Raw genomic sequence first — 21,685 nt, forward strand, 5'->3', positions numbered from 1 at the left:
GCTACGAACCCGGGTTCGATTCCCGCTCACGGCCAACACCAGTGACGATTATCTGATACCGGTCCTGGGCCTCCCCTAGGTCGACTCAGCCTCAAATGAGTACCCGGTGCGGTGTGTCAACAACATCGCCACTGGGGAGACAAAGGCGGCCGGGCGTGGTGTTGACCGTGCCGGCCTTCATAGGTGCTCGCTAACAGCACTTGCCCCAAGAGGCTGTCAAGGCTACACGGGGGATCTTTGTCTTTGCCTGTCCCAGGTCGTTTCTGGAGCTGATGGAATGTGAACAAACAAAGAAGCGCTTCATAGATCATCGGATTTCTCCACTGCAAATATTCTGATTTTGTCTAAATAGAAGAAAAACTGAGTTATTTGTTTAAGTGGAGACGGGAAGGATGGAGGCGTCATTATCTGCTTCATTTGTTTCACGCAATCATGTGTAATGATGTCACGCAGGGCTTTGTAAAATATGACGTCATACAACGCGTACGAAGCTGTTGCGGTGACGTCATTGCGCCCGTTTCAGCGGCGTCACACCTTGACCGCTTCAGCCAACGGCGCCTGACGTCATTTATCTCCGTTGTATGGGGCTCGTGACGTCATACACATTCCGGAAGATCTCGAGGGGGGGGGGAGTTGGCGGACCCCTACCCACCCAGAGGGACAGATGCGTGACGTCATGTACGCTGATTAAAACGAGAGCCTGACGTCACCCCCGGTGTCCTTAACCCGTGACGTCACTGGCCCGTACAGTAACACACGTGTGTGTAAGTGGCGGTGAGTCAATCGTTCGCGGGACCTTTCATTATTAAACTTTGAGCTAACTTTAGTTTATTTGTGATTGGTTACGGGGGTGACCCCCGGTTCAGCCAGCAGCCGCCGGTTAATTTTTTTTTAAAAACATTTATTTTGTGAGGTAAGAGAAGCCCGAGTTCGATTCCACGCTCTCCCCCCGTTCGAGAGCGATCAGCCGAGCCGGTCCCGGGCCTGGTTCGACTCCCAAGCCGCCGTCGGTGAGTCCGGGTCGCGTGTAAGCGTCGCTACCGGGGAGACAAAGACGGGCGGGCGTGGTTGCTGCTGCTAACCACCCACACACCACTACGCATAGGCGTGCGTTGTGGCCGGCCTTCAACTCGCTCGCTTGCCCCAGCAGTCTCTTGAGGCGCCACGGTGGCTAGGAGATGTTGACTACCTCGCTTGGTGTGCAGGTCGTGGGTTTCGAGGTTTGATCCCAACCCCTGACGCCTGCTGCTGTATATTTTGAGTTTGCGTCTCTCTCTCATCATCATCATCACGGTGGCTAGATGTTGACTACCTTGCTTGGTGTGCAGGAGGTCGTGGGTTTCGAGGTTTGATCCCAACCCCTGATGCCTGCTGCTGTATATTTGGAGTTTGCGTGTCTCATCATCATCACGGTAGCTAGGAGATGTTTACTACCTCGCCTGGTATGCAGGAGGTCGTGAGTTCGATCCCGACCCTGACGCCTGCTGCTGCTGTATATTTGGAGTTTGCGTCTCTCATCATCATCACGGTAGCTAGGAGATGTTGACTACCTCACCTGGTATGGAGGAGGTCGTGGGTTCGATCCCGACCCTGGCGCCTGCTGCTGTATATTTGGAGTTTGCTTGTCTCTCTCATCATCATCATCACGGTGGCTAGATGTTGACTACCTCGCCTGGTACACAGGAGGTCGTAGGTTTCGAGGTTCGATCCCGACAACTGCTGTAGTATTTGGAGTTTGCGTCTCTCATCATCATCACGGCGGCTAGGAGATGTTAACTACCTCGCCTGGTGTACAGGAGGTCGTGGGTTCGATCCCGACCCTGACGCCTGCTGCTGTATATTTAGAATCTCTCCCCTCCATATTTAGCAACACGCGTTGAGATGATTCAGATAATTTTGCCGCTTTGAATGTCCACATGATGGTGCCACTTTGGTGAGCGATCATTCGCTTTTCAAAAGTAAATACCTCGGTGGGCTTTGCGTGGTAGGATGCGGGTTAGGGTTAGTGTTTGTATTCTTAGGTTTTTTCGGTAAAAATTATTATTTAATTTTTATTTTTTTTCATTTTTTACCTACGTGACTTTACGGATTCATATTCTTAGGTTTTTTCGGTAAAGTCACGTAGGTAAAAAAATTAAATTAATAAAAGTAAAATTTAAATAAAATAAAAATCACGACGTTTCGGAGGCAACACAAGCTTCCGTCTTCAGGTGGAACCGTCACAGCACGATAGCTGTATCAAGTTGAGAGAAATTCTATTTTCTTGGTATTTCTCTCACTTGATACAGCAAGCGTGTTGTGGCGGTTTCACCTGAAGACGGAAGCTTGTGTTGCCTCCGAAACGTCGTGATTTTTATTTTATTTTACTTTTATTAATTTTATTTTTTTCACCTACGTGACTTTACCGAAAAAACCTAAGAATATGAATCCGTAAAGTCACGTAGGTAAAACATGAAATTAAAATTAATAAAAAAAAATAATCATTTTTATACATTTTTATTTCATTTTTAGTTCTTTCGGTAAAGTCACGTAGGTAAAAAATGAAATTAAAATTCATGAAAATAATTATTATTTTTCGATTTAAAGCTTTCGTGACTGCAGGGATTCATCTTCTTGGTTCTTTCGGTAAAGTCACGTAGAAGGGACGTAATAAAATAATAAAAATAAGGCGCCTCGACAGACCTGGTCTTCACCTGAGGACGGCTGCTTGTGTTGTGGCCGAAACGTCGTGAGAATTATTTTATTTTGTTTTATTTTTATTAGTTTATTACTTCCCTCCTACGTGACTTTACCGAAAGAACCAAGAAGAATTATTATTTTTTTTTATTAATTATAATTTCATTTTTTACCTACGTGACTTTACCGAAAAAACCCTAAGAATATGAATCCATGCAGTCACGAAAGCTTCAAATCTAGAATTTTAGTGTTTGCATTTTGTTCGTGTCTGGGGTGATTTGTTGACCTTCTACTTTGCACTATTCTCGTGTTGCTGTGTTTGCTGTTGCGACGTTCTTAACCCCCCGTGGTCCCGACTGGACATCTGTGTGTGAAGAGCTTCATAGCTCATCGGATTTCTCCCGCAGTATAAATACTTCCGATTCTCATTCCGACAATACAGCTCTTGCCCCAGCGGTCGGTCGAGGCTACACGGGGGATCTTTGTCTTTGCCTGTCCATCCAAGACGGACAACGATTTACTGCCAGGCCGCTTTTGAAACCGATGGCTGTGAAAATGCTAAAGAGCTTGATAGATCATCGGATTCCTCCACTTTAAATATTCTGATTATCTCCAAATAGAAAAAGAATAACGAGTTATTTATTTTTTCGGGTGCTTACCGATGGGGATATTTTGGGCCGTCCATAAATGACGTCACGCACCTGGTGACGATGTGTGACGAGGGAGGGTGGGGGTTTAAGAAATGTGACGTCACATCAAAATGCGCAACTTTAAATAAATAGACTTTTCAATCAATGTTTTCTCCTACAACATCAGAGTGCAGCGCCACATTCAATACGCACTACGATGGCAATAGTTTAAAGCGATTTGAAGCGTGTTTTATTTGGGGGGGGGGGCAGAGCTTTGTGACGTCATATTTGAGGGGGGGGGTCTGACTTTTTGTGATGTCGTGTGACGAGGGGGGGGGTCAAAAATCGTCCAAAATCGCGTGACGTCATTTATGGACGACGGCCCCTATGGGACACTGATCGCCGGGTAATCAGCCGGACGTCTGTTGAACAACAAGAGCTTTGTCGCTCATCGGATTCCACCGGCTGTATCCGTGTCCTCATTCACAGGCCGCCAGGAGAAGTTGCCATGTGCCAGGCGAATGAAGATGACAAGGATGTGGATCCGCCGCGCGTTGGGAAGCCAAGGTTTGTCTGTCCGCGTGTGTCTCTGTGTGTGAGGCTGTGTGTGAGGCTGTGTGAGTCTGTGTGTGTGTCTGTGTCAGTGTGTGTGTCTCTGTGTGTGAGGCAGTGTGTGAGGCTGTGTGAGTCTGTGTGTGTGTCTGTGTCAGTGTGTGTGTCTCTGTATGTCAGGCTGTTTGTCTGTGTCAGTGTGTGTGAGGCTGTGTGTGAGGCTGTGTGTCTCTGTCAGTGTGTGTGAGGCTGTGTGTGAAGTTGTGTGTGAGGCTGTGTGTCTGTGTCAGTGTGTGTGTCTCTGTGTGTGAGGCTGTGTGTCTGTGTCAGTGTGTGTGAGGCTGTGTCTGTGTCAGTGTGTGTGTCTCTGTGTGTGAGGCTGTGTGAGGCTGTGTGTGTCTCTGTGTGTGTCTGTGTCAGTGTGTGTGTCTCTGTGTGTGAGGCTGTGTCTGGCAGGCAAGGCTGCGTTGGCTGGGTCATGTAGCCCGCATGCCCGGTCACCGCATGCCTAAACAGCTTTTGTTCGGCCGGATCGAGGGGGCTAGGCGGGCGCGGCACGGGCTAGAAAAGAGATGGAGTGATGTGGTACAGGAGGACGTGGATCTGAGTGGACTTGCCGATGACTGGTACCAGCGGTGTCAAGATCGGCCTCTGTGGAGGAGGCTCGTGAAGGACGCTACTGGGCAGTCGGAGGCAGTCGCCCTCCAACAACAACGGAGGGCAGAGGAGCGACGCTCACAACAACGAGCGGAGCGCCGGGTGGCTAAAGCACAGCAAGTTGGCACAGTAGGGGGCACAGGTGGTGCATCAGCCAGTCATCTTAGTCATCTCGGCCAGTCGACCCGTGGCACCTGCTGGGTCTGCCCCGTGACCTCCTGCCAGCGGGCGTTCGACACTTCACGTGGCCTCAAGGTGCACTTGGCCTGGCACAAGCGTCGTGGTGATGTCACCGCCACTTAGTGGCGAATGGCGGTTGTTGTTGTTGTGCTGATGGCTCTGTTCACACCCCGCCCCCTCCCCCGCCCCCCCCCTACCCCGCCCCCTCTCCGCAGTATGGGCACCGTCTGCATGAAGTGTAAGGAACGCAGGGCGTCCATGCTGATCCGGGTCAACGACCCCTTCTGCAGGTCGCGACCTCCCCTGACCTCTACATGACCTGACCGTCGGCGGACTGCTTTGATCCGAAGTTGGGGGCGGCAGGGTGACGGGGCAGCGTGGTGGCGATGCTCGCGCACCGCACAGCCAGAGGGGCCTGGGTTTGATTCCTGACTCGGGTGTTATTCTGAGTGGAATTCGTGTGATCTCCTCTCCTCCACGGTGGCTAAGAGATGTTAACTGCCTCGCCTGGTACACAGGAGGTCGTGGTTTCGATCCCGACCCCGACTCCTGCTGTATATTTGTAGTTTGCGTGTCTCTCTCTCATCATCATTATCACCACGGTGGCTAGGAGATGTTGACTACCTTGCCTGGTATACAGGAGGTCGTGCGCTCGATCCCGACACTGACGCCTGCTGCTGTATATTTGGAGTTTGCGTGTCTCTCTCTCATCATCACCACGGTGGCTAGGAGATGTTGACTACCTTGCCTGGTATACAGGAGGTCGTGGGTTCAATCCCGACCCTGACGCCTGCTGCTGTATATTTGGAGTTTGCGTGTCTCTCTCCCCGTAGTCTTTGTGTATTCCTGACCATATATAGTACCCATCTTCTGTGTCTCGCCATCTGTCTGTGTTTGTCTGTGTGTGCATCTGTACTGTCTGTGTGTGCATCTGTACTGACTGTGTGTCTATGTGTCTCTCAGCATCTCTGTGTGTCCCTCTAACTCTGTGTCCTCGTGTGTGTGCGCGCTGTGTACGTCTCTGTCTGTGTGTGCGTGTCTGTGTATCTGAGTGAGCGTGTGTCCATGTGTCTCTTTCCGTGTGTGCTCTGTGTGTCCGTGTGTGCGTGCGCGTGTGTCCATGCGTGTCGTGTGCGTGCTGCGTTTGTGCGTGTGTGCTGTGTCTGCGTGTGTGCTGTGTCTGCGTGTGTGCCGCGTGTGTGCGTGTGTCTGCATGCGTGTCGTGTGCCGCGTGTGTGCCATGTGTGTGCCTCGTGTCTGCGCGTGTGCAGGGAATGCTTCCGCGAGTATTTTGTGCACAAGTTCCGCGCCGTCCTGGGAAAGCGCAAAGTCATCGAGCCCGGGGAGAAGGTGACTCCGCACACACCCGGCGACGCAGTACGGCCGGCGCGTTGACTCAGAATGTTCCTCGTATGCAAGGGGCTTCCTCTCCGGGTTCCTGCCAAGTGGCCGGGCGTGGTGCTGACCAGAGGTCGCAAACGGGTTTTGATTCCTTACCCGTACCCGGCCGTACCAGGGTCGCAAATGGGTACCCGTACGCTACCCGTAATGAGTGACAAACGGTTACTCACCAGTGACTCACGGCCTACCCGTACCCGGCCGCACCAGGGTCGCAAACGGGTACCCGTACCCGGCCGGGTACGGGTAGCCGGGTATCGGGTAGCCGGGTATCGGGTACCCGGTTGCGACCTCTGGTGCTGACCCCACCGCTCCCTCCGATGCTCGCCGTGCCGCTCACGATTGGCACTTGCCACGAGCAGTCTGTTAAAGGCTACCTTGGGGGGGGGTGGCGTCTTTGTCTTTGTCTGCCGTCAGGTGTTGGTGGCCGTTTCAGGAGGAGCGTCGTCGTGCACTCTGCTCGCTCAAGTGCAGCTGGTACGACGCGCACACAAACACCGCCCCCCGTATAGCCTCACTGGACTGTTGGGGCAAATTCCGCTAGCGAGTAGCACCATTGAAGGCCGACACGGCGCACACACACGCACACACACGCACACACACACGCACACACACGCACACACACGCACACACACACGCGCAGTGTAACGGCTATCGGCTCGCTCAAGTGCAGCTGGTAGGACACGCACACAAACACCGCCCCCCGTATAGCCTCACTGGACTGTTGGGGCAAGTGCCGTTAGCGAGTAGCACCATTGAAGGCCGACACGGCGCACACACATACGCACACACGCACACACATGCACACACACGCACACACACGCACACACGCAGTGTAACGGCTATCGGCCCAAACATCATCGCCGATGTTGAATTAATTTCCTGCAAAATCACTCGATTGGGAGCACACAGCACCAACAGCAGTGCTTGTTGGCGAGTAGCGGCACCACCTCAGAAGGCCGGCACGGCACACGAGGGGGTGGGTGGCCAGCATCGTCACGCCCGGACGCCTTTGTCTCCCCCATTTGAGGCTGAGTCGACCTAGGGGAGGCCCAGGACCGGTGCAAATAATCGCCACCGGTGTTGGTGGCCGTGAGCGGGAGCCGAACTCGGGTCGTCGGGTTCGTAGCGCCAGCGTAGCGCTAACCGCGGCGCCACCGCTCCCCAAACACGCAGACGTGCGTCGCACCGTTCACGCGTGTTCTTCCATCTTGGTTCTTTCGGTAAAGTCACGTAGAAGGGAAATAATAAAATAATACAAATTTTAACATAATAAAATTATTCTCACGACGTTTCGGCCACAACGCAAGTAGCCGTCCTCAGGTGGAGAACAGGTCTGTCGAGGAGTCTGAATGACAAGCCCCAGGCTTGGAGCGACTATTTAAGCTGGGATGGAGGGGCGAAGAGCGCCTTGACAAAATAATTAGCATATCAAGAGGAATTTAGCATATTTATGGGAAATGCAGATATGCGATTAGCACTACTTGTGAAATGCATAGGAGGTTTGGCGAGGGGTTTAAAGTCATTATGCCCGTGCATTATGCAGGATTAGCAGCATCAAAGGGAGGGGACAGGGGGAGCATTAATAAAGGGAAGGAGTGTTAATAGTATGTAGCTGCAGTAACTAAACCACCACGTAAACAAATAAAGTATAAACGTTCTAAATTTCGATTTAAAGCTTTCGTGACTGCAGGGATTCATCTTCTTGGTTCTTTCGGTAAAGTCGCGTAGAAGGGAAACAATAAAAATAATAAAATAAAACATAATAAATAATTCTCACGACGTTTCGTCTACAACGCAAGCAGCCGTCTTCAGGTGAAGAATGAAACACTGCCAAGCTTGAAGCGTATATATAAGCTGGGTTGGAGGTGGAAGAAGAGCGCCTTGACAAAATAATTTGCATATCAAGAGGAATTTAGCATATTTATGGGAAATGCAGATATGCAATTAGCACCGCTTGTGAAATGCGTAGGAGGTTTGGCGAGGGGTTTAAAGTCATTATGGCCCGAGCATTATGCAGGATTAGCAGCATCAAAGGGAGGGGATAGGGGTAGCATTAACAAAGGGAAGGAGTGTTAATAGTATGTAGCTGCAGTAACTAAACCACCACGTAAACAACTAAAGTATAAACGTTCTTCCATCGCTCGCCCGACGTCCACGGAAGGGCTCTGAGTAGCCCCACTTTGCCCCCCCACACACTCGGAGCTTGCGCCGCACGACCGACCGTAGGCGAGTGGAAGCCCAGCGATGTGACCCCGGGGCGCGGGTTGGCGACTTCCCCCCTCGTGTGTCTTGCAGGGTCTGAGTCGCGAGTCTCATAAGCGGCTCAAGTTCATTCCTGGGCTGGTGCACGTGGACGGTACGTAGCGAGTGCGAGAGCGTTCGTTCGTTCGTTCGTTCGTTCAACGGGCTGCAAAGGAGACGGAGCTGAAGCGGTATGGGAGGATGTAGAGCTGAGCGGACTTGCCGATGACCGGTACCGGCGGTGTCTGCGCATGAGGAGGCTCGTGTAAGACGCTGCTGCTGCTGCTGGGCAGTTGGAGGCAGTCGCCCTCCAGCAACAACGGAGGGCGGAGGAGCGACGCTCACAACAACGAGCGGAGCGCCGGGTGGACTAAAATGAAGCGAATTGGCACAGTAGGGGGTACAGCTGATGGTGCATCTGTCAGTCATCTCGGTCGGTCAACCCGTGGCACCTGCTGGGTCTGTCCCGTGACCTCCTGCCAGCGAGCCTTCGGCACTTCACGTGGCCTGAAGGTGCACCTAGCCTGGCACTTGGCGGAGAATGGCGGCTGTTATAATGCCGACTTGTGTATAGCGTCGTCCATGCAAATTGCCCTCACGATCGCTGACGAACCACAGACATGGTAGAAGGCGGTCGGGCAGTGAGCCATCGCCAACGGTTGCCTAAGCTTTGCGGTCCCCTATTTATTAAGGTGTTTTCAGCCAATTGATGGGTGTTATGTGCATGTGCGGCGTTGTGTAAACATCGCCACTGGGGAGACAAAGGCGGCCGGGCGTGGTGTTGGCCACCCACCCCCTCGTGTGTCGTGCCGGCCTTTATAGGTGCTGCCACTCGCTAACAGCACTTGCCCCAGCAGTTTTTTAAGGCTATATGGGGGATCTTTGTATTTGTACGTGTGTGTGTACGTGTGTGTACGTGTGTGTCCCGCTCACGGCAAACACCGCCAGTGACGATTATCTGAACCGGTCCTGGGCCTCCCCTACGTCGACTCAGCCTCAAATGAGTAGTACCTGGTGCGGTGTGTAGTAAACATCGCAGCTAGGGAGACAAAGGCGGCCGGGCGTGGTGCTGGCCACCCACCCCCTCGTGTGCCGTGCCGGCCTTTATAGGTGCTCGCTAACAGCACTTGCCCCTACAGTCTGTTAAGGCTATATGGGGGATCTTTGTCTTTGTACGTGTGCGTACCTGTGTGCGTGCGTACCTCCCCACTGGGGAGACAAAGGCGGCCGGGCGTGGTGCTGCCCACCCACCCCCTCGTGTGCCACAGTGCCGGCCTTCATAGGCACTTCTCGCTTTACAGCACTTGCCCCGACAGTCTGTTACAGGCTACGCGGGGGAACTTTGTCTTTCTTAATTTTGGAGCTTTCGTGACTGCAGGAATTATTCTTTGGTTCTTTCGGTAAAGTCACGTATAAAGATAAAATAATAAATTAAATAATAGTTTTCTGGTTAGATTTGTGTTTCTATTTCTTTTATACCTGATGATGATGATGATTGCTTGTGTTGCAATCGAAACGTCGTAGTATGCTATTATTTTATCTTTATACGTGACTTTACCGAAAGAACCAAAGAATAACTTTGTCTTTGTTTGTGTGCAGAGGGAGCCGCGTGTGGGGAGACTGTGAAGGAGCGCGTCGCGGCAAACGCACGGATCGAGGAGATCTTCAAGCAGAGCGGCTTCCCCTACTACATCGTGCCCCTAGAACAGGTGCGGCGGCGTCGACAGAGATCCCCCGTGGAGCCGATAGCAGGCTGTGGGGGCAGGTGCTGTGTGCAGGAGGTCGTGGGTTCGATCCCCACCACGACGTTAAGGGGTGCCTCGGTGGCTAGGAGTTGACTACCTCGCCTGGTACGCAGGCGTCCGTGGGTTCGATCCCAGACCCTGACACCACAGTGGCTAGGAGATGTTGACCACCTCGCCTGGTACGCAGGAGGTCGTGGGTTAGATCCCAGACCCTGACACCACAGTGGCTAGGAGATGTTGACCACCTCGCCTGGTACGCAGGAGGTCGTGGGTTAGATCCCAGACCCTGACACTACAGTGGCTAAGAGATGTTGACCACCTCGCCTGGTACGCAGGCGGTCGTGGGTTCGATCCCAGACCCTGACACCACAGTGGCTAGGAGATGTTGACTACCTCGCCTGGTCTGCAGGAGGTCGTGGGTTCGATCCCAGACCCTGACACCACAGTGGCTAGGAGATGTTGACCACCTCGTATGGTACGCAGGAGGTCTTGGGTTCAATCCCGGACCCTGAAATCAGTGGCTAGGAGATGTTGACCACCTCGTATGGTACGCAGGAGGTCTTGGGTTCAATCCCGGACCCTGAAATCAGTGGCTAGGAGATGTTGACCACCTCGTATGGTACGCAGGAGGTCTTGGGTTCAATCCCGGACCCTGAAATCAGTGGCTAGGAGATGTTGACCACCTCGCCTGGTGTGCAGGAGGTCGTGAAATTTCGATTTAAAGCTTTCGTGACTGCAAGGATTCATTTTCTTAGTTCTTTCGGTAAAGTCACGTAGAAGGGAAATAATAAAATAATAAAATCAAATTCTCACGACGTTTCGGCCACAACGTAAGCAGCCGTCCTCAGGTCTTTCCGACAGCTGTTTCTTCACCTGAGGAAGGCTGCTTGCATTGTGGCCGAAACGTCGTGAGAATTTAATTTTGTTTTATTTTTATTATTTTATTATTTCCCTTCTACGTGACTTTACCGAAAGAACCAAGAATAGGAGGTCGTGAGTTCGATCCCGACCATGACGCCTGCTGCTGTATATTTGGAGTTTGCGGTGTCTCTCTCTCATCATCACGGTGGCTAGGAGATGTTAACTACCTCGCCTGGTATGCAGGAGGTGGTGGTTTGACCCCCACCCTGACACCTGCTGTATCAAAGAGTTTGCTTGTCTCTCTCGTCCGTGGTCCCGTGAATTTTTCTCCAGGTCCTCATGGTTTTTCACCTCCACATTTAGAAACAACATAAATTTGCACGTGACGATAAGCCACTTCGTTCAGATATCATTTGTGATATTCAGGTCGCTTCTGCAAAAAAACTACGTAGCTCAGTGGGGCCTTCCCTGATCAAATAAAATAGTTTAGCTTAAGTCTTTTAGCGAGCAGCACCTATGAAGGCCGGCACGGCACACGAGGGGGGTAGGTTCCCAGAACCGCGCCCGGACCCCCCCTTTTGTCTCCCCAGTAGCGATGTTTACTACACACCGCACCGGGTACTCATTTTAGGCTGAGTCGACCTATGGGAGACCCAGGACGGGCTCAGATTCATCGTCACTGGCGTTGGCCGCGAGCGGGAATTGAACCCGGTTGACTGGGTCGGCAACAGTCTTTTAAGGCCGTACAGACGTTCTTTGTGTCGTGCGCGTCTGCGTGCACGACGTTGGCCACCCACCCCCTCGTGTGCCCCAGTGCCAGAGGTCGCAACCGGGTACCCGATACCCGTACCCTACCCGATACCCGGCTACCCGTACCCGGCCAGGTACGGGTACCCGTTTGCGACCCTGGTGCGGCCGGGTACGGGTAGGCCGTGAGTCACTGGTGAGTCACCGTTTGTCACTCATTTCCCAACGTCTTGTCTCTTCTCACAATTCAAGTTCCTAGAATCAACCCACCCGCGCCTGCAACACGGCTTCATCCCAGAGGTCGCCATCGGGTACCCGTACCCGTTTGCGACCCTGGTGCGGCCGGGTACGGAATCAAAACCCGTTTGCGACCTCTGCCCAGTGCCGGCCTTCAGGAGCGCTCGCTAACAGCACTTGTCCCCAGCAGTCTGTTAAGTCTACACGGGGGCGGGGGGGATCTTTATCTTTGTGTGTGCTTGTGTGCGTGCAGGCGTTGCGTTTGGGAAGCAGTGGAGAATGCAGTGCAATGGAAAGTGGCAGACAGAGATTTGGGCAGGGTGCCGAGCAGGATGCTGGGCTGGGAGCTGGGCTGGGAGCTGACGGGCAGGGTGATGGGCTGGGAGCTGGGCAGGATGTTGATCAGGAAGCTGACGGGCTGGGAGCTGGGCTGGGAGCTGGTCAGGAAGCTGATGGGTTGGCAGCTGGGCTGGGAGCTGGGCTGGGAGCTGACGGGCAGGGTGATGGGCTGGGAGCTGGGCAGGATGTTGATCAGGAAGCTGACGGGCTGGGAGCTGGGCTGGGAGCTGGTCAGGAAGCTGATGGGTTGGCAGCTGGGCTGGGAGCTGGGCTGGGAGCTGACGGGCAGGGCGTGGGGGCGAGTGTGGAGGAGACGGAGGCGCTGTGTGGGATGTTCCGGGCGACGCGGACGCTCACGGCCAGGGAGGATCTCCTCTTCTCGCTCCGGTGAGCGGTGTGTAGTCTGCGGGTGTTGCTGAGTGTGTCTGTGTGTCACCGTGTGTGTATGTGTGTGTGTCTGGGTGTTGTGAGTGTGTCTGTGTGTCACCGTGTGTGTGTATGTGTGTGTGTCTGGGTGTTGCTGAGTGTGTCTGTGTGTCACCGTGTGTGTGTATGTGTGTGTGTCTGGGTGTTGCTGAGTGTGTCTGTGTGTCACCGTGTGTGTGTATGTGTGTGTGTCTGGGTGTTGCTGAGTGTGTCTGTGTGTCACCGTGTGTGTATGTGTGTGTGTCTGGGTGTTGCTGAGTGTGTCTGTGTGTCACTGTGTGTATGTGTGTGTGTCTGGGTGTTGCTGAGTGTGTCTGTGTGTCACCGTGTGTGTATGTGTGTGTGTCTGGGTGTTGCTGAGTGTGTCTGTGTGTCACTGTGTGTGTATGTGTGTGTGTCTGGGTGTTGCTGAGTGTGTCTGTGTCACCGTGTGTGTATGTGTGTGTCTGGGTGTCTGGGTGTTGTGAGTGTGTCTGTGTGTCACTGTGTGTGTATGTGTGTGTGTCTGGGTGTTGCTGAGTGTGTCTGTGTGTCACCGTGTGTGTATGTGTGTGTGTCTGGGTGTTGCTGAGAGTGTCTGTGTGTCACTGTGTGTGTATGTGTGTGTGTCTGGGTGTTGCTGAGTGTGTCTGTGTGTCACCGTGTGTGTATGTGTGTGTGTCTGGGTGTTGCTGAGTGTGTCTGTGTGTCACTGTGTGTGTATGTGTGTGTGTCTGGGTGTTGCTGAGTGTGTCTGTGTGTCACCGTGTGTGTATGTGTGTGTGTCTGGGTGTTGCTGAGTGTGTCTGTGTCACCGTGTGTGTATGTGTGTGTGTCTGGGTGTTGCTGAGTGTGTCTGTGTGTCACCGTGTGTGTATGTGTGTGTGTCTGGGTGTTGCTGAGTGTGTCTGTGTGTCACTGTGTGTGTATGTGTGTGTCTGGGTGTTGCTGAGTGTGTCTGTGTGTCACCGTGTGTGTATGTGTGTGTGTCTGGGTGTTGCTGAGTGTGTCTGTGTGTCACTGTGTGTGTATGTGTGTGTGTCTGGGTGTTGCTGAGTGTGTCTGTGTGTCACCGTGTGTGTATGTGTGTGTGTCTGGGTGTTGCTGAGTGTGTCTGTGTGTCACTGTGTGTGTATGTGTGTGTGTCTGGGTGTTGCTGAGTGTGTCTGTGTGTCACCGTGTGTGTATGTGTGTGTGTCTGGGTGTTGCTGAGTGTGTCTGTGTGTCACCGTGTGTGTATGTGTGTGTGTCTGGGTGTTGCTGAGTGCCGCCGTGTGTGTCTGTGTGTCTGTGTGTGTCTGTGTGTAGTCTGCGGGTGTCACTATGTGTGTCTGTGTGTAGTCTGCGGGTGTAACCGTGTGTGTCTGTGCGTGTCTGTGTGTAGTCTGCGGGTGTCACCGTGTGTGTCTGTGTAATCTGCGTGTGTCGCCGAGTGCCGCTGCACGTGTTGCTGAGTGTGTCACCGTGTGTGTCTGTGTGTGTCTGTGTGTGTCTGTGTGTGTCTGTGTGTGTCTGTGTGTGTCTGTGTGTGTCTGTGTGTGGTCTGCGCGTGTTGCTGAGTGTGTCTGTGTGTCACCGTGTGTGTGCTATGTGTGTCACCGTGTGTGTCTGTATGTAGTCTGCGCGTGCTGCTGTGGTTGTGCCGTCGCCGTGGCTACGCCAAGGCGATGCTGGGGGAGTCGTGCACCCGCGTGGCCGTCAGGATCCTCGCAGGACTCGCACTGGGGCGCGGCGCCGGCCTCGCGCAGGACACGGTACGCAACACACGTGTACACACGTGTACACGCAACACACGTGTACACACGCAACACACGTGTACACACGTGTACACGCAACACACGTGTACACGTGTACACACGCAACACACACGTGTACACACGCAACACACACGTGTACACACGCAACACACACGTGTACACACGCAACACACGTGTACACACGCAACACACACGTGTACACACGCAACACACACGTGTACACACGTGTACACACGCAACACACACGTGTACACACGCAATACACACAACGCACGCAACGCACGTGTACACACGCAACACACGCAACACACACGTGTACACACGCAACACACACGTGTACACACGCAACACACACGTGTACACACGTGTACACACGCAACACACACGTGTACACACGCAATACACACAACGCACACAACGCACGTGTACACACGCAACACACGCGTGCACACGCGGGGACACAGCGTTATCGAAACGGTGACGCATGCACACACACACACGCGTGTGTACGCAAGGCGGCTAATGACGACAAAGACCCCCCCCGTATGGCGAAGGGGTGGGTGGCCGGCACCGCGTCCGACCGCCTTTGTCTCCCTCGTGACGATGTTTCCATTACCGCTGCCCCAGTGACACGCACGCACGCACGTGTCTCCATGCCCTCGTGTCACCGTGTCACCCCCCGGCGTGTCGCCCCCAGGGTTTCTGCGACGACCGCTTTGGCGACGTGCTCTTCCTGCGTCCCATGCGGGAGCTCTCGGCCAAGGAGGTGGCGCTGTACGTCCACGCGTTCGGCGTGCTCACCGCGTGGAGGCCCGCACTCGGCACGCGGGTACGCACGCACGCGCGTAATAAAGATCCCCCGCGCAGCCTTAACAGACTGTAGGGGCAAGTGCTGTTAGCGAGCACCTATGAAGGCCGGCACGACACACGATGCATGTAGTACACGATCGACCGCCCTTGTCTCTCGATTACCGATGTACGATTACACACTGAGTCGACCTAGGGGAGGCTCGGCAATTGCCACTGATGTTGGCCGTGACCAGGAGACGACTCCGGATGTCTGGGTTTGTCGAGCAGTGCGCTAACCACTGCGCCACCACTCCCCATAATAACTCTATATTTACGCACACGCGCACACAATGATAATACAGAACATACAATATTTCCGAAACTTATCTCATGACTTATTCACATCCATAGACAGGTACAAGACAAAGATCCCCCGTATAGCCTTAACAGACTAGGGGCAAGTGCTGTTAGCGAGCACCTATGAAGGCCGGAAAGGCACACGAGGGGGTGGGTGGCCAGCACCACGCCCGGCCGCCTTTGTCTCCCCAGTGGCGATGTTTACACACCGCACCAGGTACTCATTTGAGGCTGAGTCGACCTAGGGGAGGCCCAGGACCGGTTCAGATAATCGTCGCTGGTGTTGGCCGTGAGCGGGAATCAAACCCGTGTCGCTGGGTTCGTAGCGCAGCGTAGCGCTAACCGCTACACTATCGCACGCACATGTATGCACGTGTACGCACGTGTACGCACGCACGGGTACGCGCACGTGTGTGTGCGCTGGCCTCGTGTGCCGTACCGGCCTTCGCAGGTGCTACTCGGCTCGCAGCACTTGCCCCAACAGTCTGTCAAGGCTACACGGGGGACCTTTGTGTGCGCGTGCTGTGGCCCGCAGGCCGGCAGTCAAGCGAGCATCACGAGTTTGACGGAGGCGTTTGTGACGGAACTTCAGGCGGAATTCCCATCAACCGTCTCCACCATCTACAGGCGAGATGCACACACAGGCCGTGTGTGTGTGTGTGTCGGTGTGGGTCACTCAGAGTGTGTGTTTGTGTGGAGCGGTAGTGCATTTGGTCGGTCAGTCAGTTGGACGATCAGCTGATCAATCGGCCAGTTGGACGATCAGCTGATCGATCGGCCAATTGGATGATCAGCTGATCGATCGGCCAATTGGACGATCAGCTGATCGATCGGCCAGTTGAACGATCAGCTGATCGGCCAGTTGGACGATCAGCTGATCAATTGGACAGTTGGACGATCAGCTGATCAATTAGCCAGTTGGACGACCAGCTGATCAGGTACGGGTAGCCGTTTGCGACCCTGGTGCGGCCGGGTACGGGTAGACCGTGAGTCACTGGTGAGTAACCGTTTGTCACTCATTTCGGGTAGGGAACGGCTACCCGTACCCAGCCGAGTACGGGTACCCATTTGCGACCCTGGTGCGGCCGGGTACGGGTAAGGAATCAAAACCCGTTTGCGACCTCTGCTGCAGAACCGGGGAGAAGATCGGAACGGACGACGCGTCTCGGGCGGCGGAGAAGTGCGCGCTGTGCTCGGCCTTCCTCGACACGGACGCAGGTGAACCGACGTCCTTCGGCCAGGAACGAGGCCCTCGGCTGCTGAGTCTCGATAGCAACAAAACTATTCAACTAAATTATTTTGTATTCTTGGTTCTTTCGGTAAAGTCACGTAGAAGGGAAATAATAAAATTTAAAAAATATAAAACAATAAAATTCTCACGACGTTTCGACTGCAACACAAGCAATCATCATCAGGTGTGAAATCCATAATAATTTTTTTTTAAAAGTGGCGTTTATTTCTCTCAAATTTTCTTGCTGTGGATTTCACACCTGATGATGATTGCTTGTGTTGCAGTCGAAACGTCGTGAGAATTTTATCGTTTAATATTTTTTATTATTTTATTATTTCCCTTCTACGTGATGACTTTACCGAAAGAACCAACAATATTAATCCCTGCAGTCACGAAAGCTTTAAATCGAAATTTAAACTATTTTAGTATTTTGCCAGGTAAGGGGGCCCCCCACTGTAGCTGTCAGAAGCGTACTCTTAGGTTTTTTTCCGGTAAAGTCACGTAGGTAAAAAATAAAATTAAAATTAATCGAAGTAATAATAGAAATAAAATAATAAATCACGACGTTTCGGAGGCAACACAAGTCTTTTCACCTACGTGACTTTACCGAAAAAAAACCTAAGAGTATGAATCCTTGCAGTCACGAAAGCTTCAAATCTCGAACTGTCAGAAGTGTACCGGCCGTCACAAAATGACAGCTCAACGAAAGTGTCTCCTCATCATCATCATCATCACGTGGAAACTGATAGCAGCCAAATACTCTAGAACGCGTGATGTTTATTCTAAACGTGGCGGGAAAAACCGGAGGACCCAGAGGAAATTAATTCAACATCGGCTTGATGTTTGGGCCGATAGCGGTTACACTGCGTGTGTGAGCCGTGCTGGCCTTTAATTAAAGCACTTGCCACAATAGTCTGTGAAGGCTAAACAGGAAGAGAGGGGGGGGAATCTTTGTCTTTGTTCGTGACTATGGGAGGGGGAAAACCCGGAGGTAACCCATGCAGAACAGGGGCAGGAGAGAGAGAAAACACAAGTCCACACGCAGACAGACAGGCGCCCGCATCGTGAATGGAACCCAGGCCCCTTCTGGCCGCGAGGTGCCAACACCACCACCAACACGACCACCACCACCAACACGACCACCACCACCACCACCACGACCACGACCACCACCCTGTGTGTATCTGACACGGCCATTATCAACCCCCCCCTCTGTATTTCAGTGCCAGCTTCGGCTTTGCAAGCAGCCCTCCTGTCGGAGAAGCTGTCGGGCAAACACCGCGCCGACCCCCCCCCGCCGTGCGGTGATGGGGCACAGTGCAGCTCCGGGCAGGGGGCTTGTTGCCGTGACAGCGGAGCGGACCGTTGCGTTAACGGGTAAGGATTTCGAGGTTCCAACGGTTCGTGCAATCCTCGACGACTCGTACGTGGGGGGGTGGGGGTCGCAGTGGACTCGATTGCGGCCCCGCAGAGTAGAGGGGCCTGGGTTCGATTCCCGGCTGGGGCGCGTTTCTGCGTGTGGAATTTCTATGTTCTCTCTCCGCCTGTTCTGCAGAGCAAGAGTGTGAGTGAGTGGAGTTTGTGTGTTCTCTCACTGTTCTGTGGTGAGGGAGTGGAGTTTGTGTGATCTCCCCCTGTTCTGTTGAGTGAGAGAGTGGAGTTTGTGTGTTCTCCCCCTGTCCTGCAGAGAGTGAGGTGGAGTGTGTGTTCTCCCCCTGTTCTGTTGAGTGAGAGTGAGTGGAGTTTGTGTGTTCTCCCCCTGTTCTGTCGAGTGAGAGAGTGGAGTTTGTACTCTCCCCCTGTTTTGTGGTGAGTGAGAGAGTGGAGTTTGTGTGTTCTCCCCCTGTCCTGCAAAGTGAGAGAGTGGAGTTTGTGTGTTCTCCCCCTGTTCTGTTTAGTGAGGTGGAGTTTGTGTGTTCTCCCCCCTGTTCTGTTGAGTGAGAGAGGGAGGTGGAGTGTGTGTTCTCCCCCTGTCCTGCAAAGTGAGAGAGTGGAGTTTGTGTGTTCTCCCCCTGTCCTGCAAAGTGAGAGAGTGGAGTTTGTGTGTTGTCCCCCTGTTCTGTTTAGTGAGGTGGAGTTTGTGTGGCAGGTGGTGAAGGGGTCATCACAACACAAATTTGATCAAATCATTACGGAGTGGCCTCACCCAAACATCAATCGTGAATCTTAATATTGACCGCGGCAACCTCCGTTACGAGCTTAGCAATTAACTGGTAGTGTGTGTGTGTGTCGTGTTCTGCAGGGAGTCTCTCACACAAGCTCTGTGTTACGGGTGTCGGCTGACTGTGAACGACATGGTGAGTTGGGAATACACAGAGACAAAGATCACCCGTGTAGCCTCAACAGACTATTGGGGCAAGTGCTGTTAGCGAGCATCACCGATGAAGGGGGTGGGTGGCCAGCACCACGCCTGGCTGCCTTTGTCTCCCTACTGGCGATGTTTACACACTGCACTAGGTACTACATTTTTTAAGCTGAGTCGACCTAAGGGAGGCCCAGGACCGGTTCAGATAATCATCACTCGGGTCGCCGGGTTTGTAGCGCAGCGTAGCGCTAACCGCTGCACCACCACTCCCCACCCACACGCAGACAGCCACACTCACAAGTGCACCAACACACACACACGCAACAGACTCCACAAACAGACAGACGCGTACCCACCACACCACCACCCTCTGCTAGGCCAGTATACGCTAGCGTCCCGGTCATCGTCCTCACGTACGTACGTACGTAGAACTTCAATCGCACCACCGTACGTAGCTAAACGTGCTAATCGGAGGTGCGTTGGAAGGACGGCAAACTCTAAACACGAAGAGCAGTTTTAAAGAAACGAGTTTTCCCACCGTCCCCATCGTTGTCCCTGTGCTGGGCATGAGCAGGACGAGGCGAAGCTCCTGCCGCCGTTCGTTCTGACTGAAGCGGAGCAGCGAGAGAAGAGGTGAGAGGGGGGTGGGGGGGGCGATGGTGACGGTGACGGTGCGCACACCGCCCCAGCGATGACGGACGCCACCGTAGACTCGCGCTTGGCGCTGTCAGCGTCGCGGGAACAAGAGTCCATTTGGGGTTCCTCGATGAGCAGAGCGGCACTCCTCCCCCCCACCCCCCCCCCCCCCGCGGTAGGTAGAGAACGTCCCGTGGAACCGGATATCACAGAAGACAAAGATCCCCCGTGTCGCCTTTAACACAGACTGTTAGGGCAAGTGCTGTTATCTTCTTGGTTCTTTCGGTAAAGTCACGTAGAAGGGAAATAATAAAATAAAAAATATATAACATAGATAAGTATGATTATTTTATTATTTCACTTCTACCTGACTTTATCGAAAGAACCAAGAAGATAATCCCGCAGTCACGAAAGCTTTAAATCGAAATTCAAGTGCTGTTCGTGAAGGCCGACACGGCACACGAGGGCGCGGGTGGCTAGCACCACGCCCGGCCGCCTTTGTCTCCCTCGTTGCGATGTTTACACACCGCACCGGGTACTCATTTGAGGCTGAGTCGACCTAGGGGAGGCCCAGGACCAGTTGACCGCGAGCGGAAACCGAACTCGAGTCGCCAAGTTCGCAGCGCAGCACGCTAACAAGTACGCCATCGCCCCCCAACAACAACCGCCATTCGCCACGAAGTGGCGGTGACGTCACCACGGCGCTTGTGCCAGGCTACGTGCACGTTAAGGCCACGTGAAGTGTCGAACGCCCGCTGGCAGGTTACGGGGGACAGACCCAGGTGCCACGAGTCGACTGATTTGAGTGGCCGATGCACCACCTGTGCCCCCTACTGTGCCAACAACGGAGGGCAGAGGAGCGACGCTCACAACAACGAGCGGAGCGCCGGGTGGCCAAAACGCAGAAAATTGGCAAAGTGGGGAGCACAGGTGGTGCATATACCAGTCATCTCGGTCAACCCATGGCACCGAGGTCTGTTCCGTGACCTCCCGTCAGCGAGCCTTCCGACACTTCACATGACCTTAAAGTGCACCTAGCACGACACAATCACCGTGGTGACATCACCGCCACCGAGTAGTGAGAACGATGACAGGGCACTAGCGTCGACTGGCCTAGCGGAGGGCGGTTGTGGGTACACGTCTGTCTGTGGAGTCTGTCTGTGTTGATTATGGTGGTGATGGTGGCGGTGGTGGTGATGGTGATGGCGGTGGTGGTGATGATGGTGGCGGTGTTGGTGATGATGGCGGTGGTGGTGATGATGATGGTGACGGCGGTGATGGCGGTGGTGGTGATGATGGTGGCGGTGGTGATGATGATGATGATGGCGGTGGTGGCGGCGGTGGTGGTGATGATAATGGTGGCGGTGGTTGTTGGTAATGGGTGCTGTTTTCCAGGCGTCTCCTGAAGGCACAGATCCAGGAGTTTTTGCTGGAAGATGACGATGGTGGCGTTGATGAGGACGAGACCCTGTGATCCATCTCACAGAGACCCCCGAGATGTCAATGATGAGCTACGAAGGCTGGGGGGCGCGGGGGGGGGGGGGTTGCCCCAGATAAACATCGACACACATGTTTATTTTTATCATTATCGTTACGCATGTTTACCCAGGGCGAGAGTGTCATGGAGGAGGGTCCTGCATTAGGTCGGGGGGCTGTGATTTTGTCGCTGTTTGTAATCTCAATTGGGTAGTATGCAACTAACTTTTCGGCTTTGGGATGTTTTGGCTGATAGCGGTTACGTTGCGTGGTTCATTTTAGCTATGTGAGGAAACCCGTTTGGAGCAGCGGGAGAGAGTAGTACGCACAACTCCCCCGTGTCGCCTGTCACAGACTGTCGGGGCAAGTGCTGTTAGCGAGCATCTGTGAAGGCCGGAACGGCACACGAGGGGGTGGGTGGCCAGCACCGCGCCCGGCCGCCTTTGTCTCCCCAGTGGCGATGT

At 53.6% G+C, this 21,685-nt stretch overlaps 1 protein-coding gene across 2 annotated transcripts; it reads left to right on the forward strand.

The window, feature by feature from the left end:
- The first annotated feature begins 749 nt into the window (after positions 1-749).
- CTU2 (cytosolic thiouridylase subunit 2) lies at positions 750-21,606 on the forward strand. 2 transcript variants are annotated; one of them, XM_078882037.1, is made up of 16 exons: positions 750-1,010; positions 3,795-3,872; positions 4,910-4,984; positions 5,966-6,044; positions 6,510-6,569; positions 8,391-8,451; positions 9,936-10,045; positions 12,180-12,652; positions 14,289-14,424; positions 15,125-15,256; positions 16,109-16,200; positions 16,706-16,791; positions 18,028-18,181; positions 19,047-19,101; positions 19,684-19,742; positions 21,141-21,606. In XM_078882037.1, the coding sequence occupies exons 2-16, from the start codon at positions 3,814-3,816 to the stop codon at positions 21,217-21,219; spliced, it is 1,710 nt and encodes a 569-aa protein (XP_078738163.1). In that variant the 5' UTR covers positions 750-1,010; positions 3,795-3,813; the 3' UTR covers positions 21,220-21,606. The 2 variants fall into 2 exon arrangements, with proteins under 2 accessions (XP_078738163.1, XP_078738164.1); XM_078882038.1 differs by having other exon boundaries at positions 750-1,008; positions 3,778-3,872.
- The last annotated feature ends 79 nt before the right edge of the window (positions 21,607-21,685 follow it).

The sequence above is a fragment of the Lampetra fluviatilis genome, chromosome 63 (assembly GCF_964198595.1).
Source record: "Lampetra fluviatilis chromosome 63, kcLamFluv1.1, whole genome shotgun sequence".
In the NCBI taxonomy this organism is placed as follows: domain Eukaryota; kingdom Metazoa; phylum Chordata; class Hyperoartia; order Petromyzontiformes; family Petromyzontidae; genus Lampetra; species Lampetra fluviatilis.

What these genes read in the sequence shown, in the direction of transcription:
- CTU2 (XM_078882037.1), top strand. Translation starts at nt 3,814, where the DNA reads ATGTGCCAGGCGAATGAAGATGACAAGGATGTGGATCCGCCGCGCGTT. An exon ending in TGCTCGCTCAAGTGCAGCTG is followed by an intron (nt 6,570 to 8,390) that starts GTACGACGCGCA and finishes TGTGTCTTGCAG; the next exon opens with GGTCTGAGTCGCGAGTCTCA. An exon ending in CTTCCTCGACACGGACGCAG is followed by an intron (nt 16,792 to 18,027) that starts GTGAACCGACGT and finishes TCTGTATTTCAG; the next exon opens with TGCCAGCTTCGGCTTTGCAA.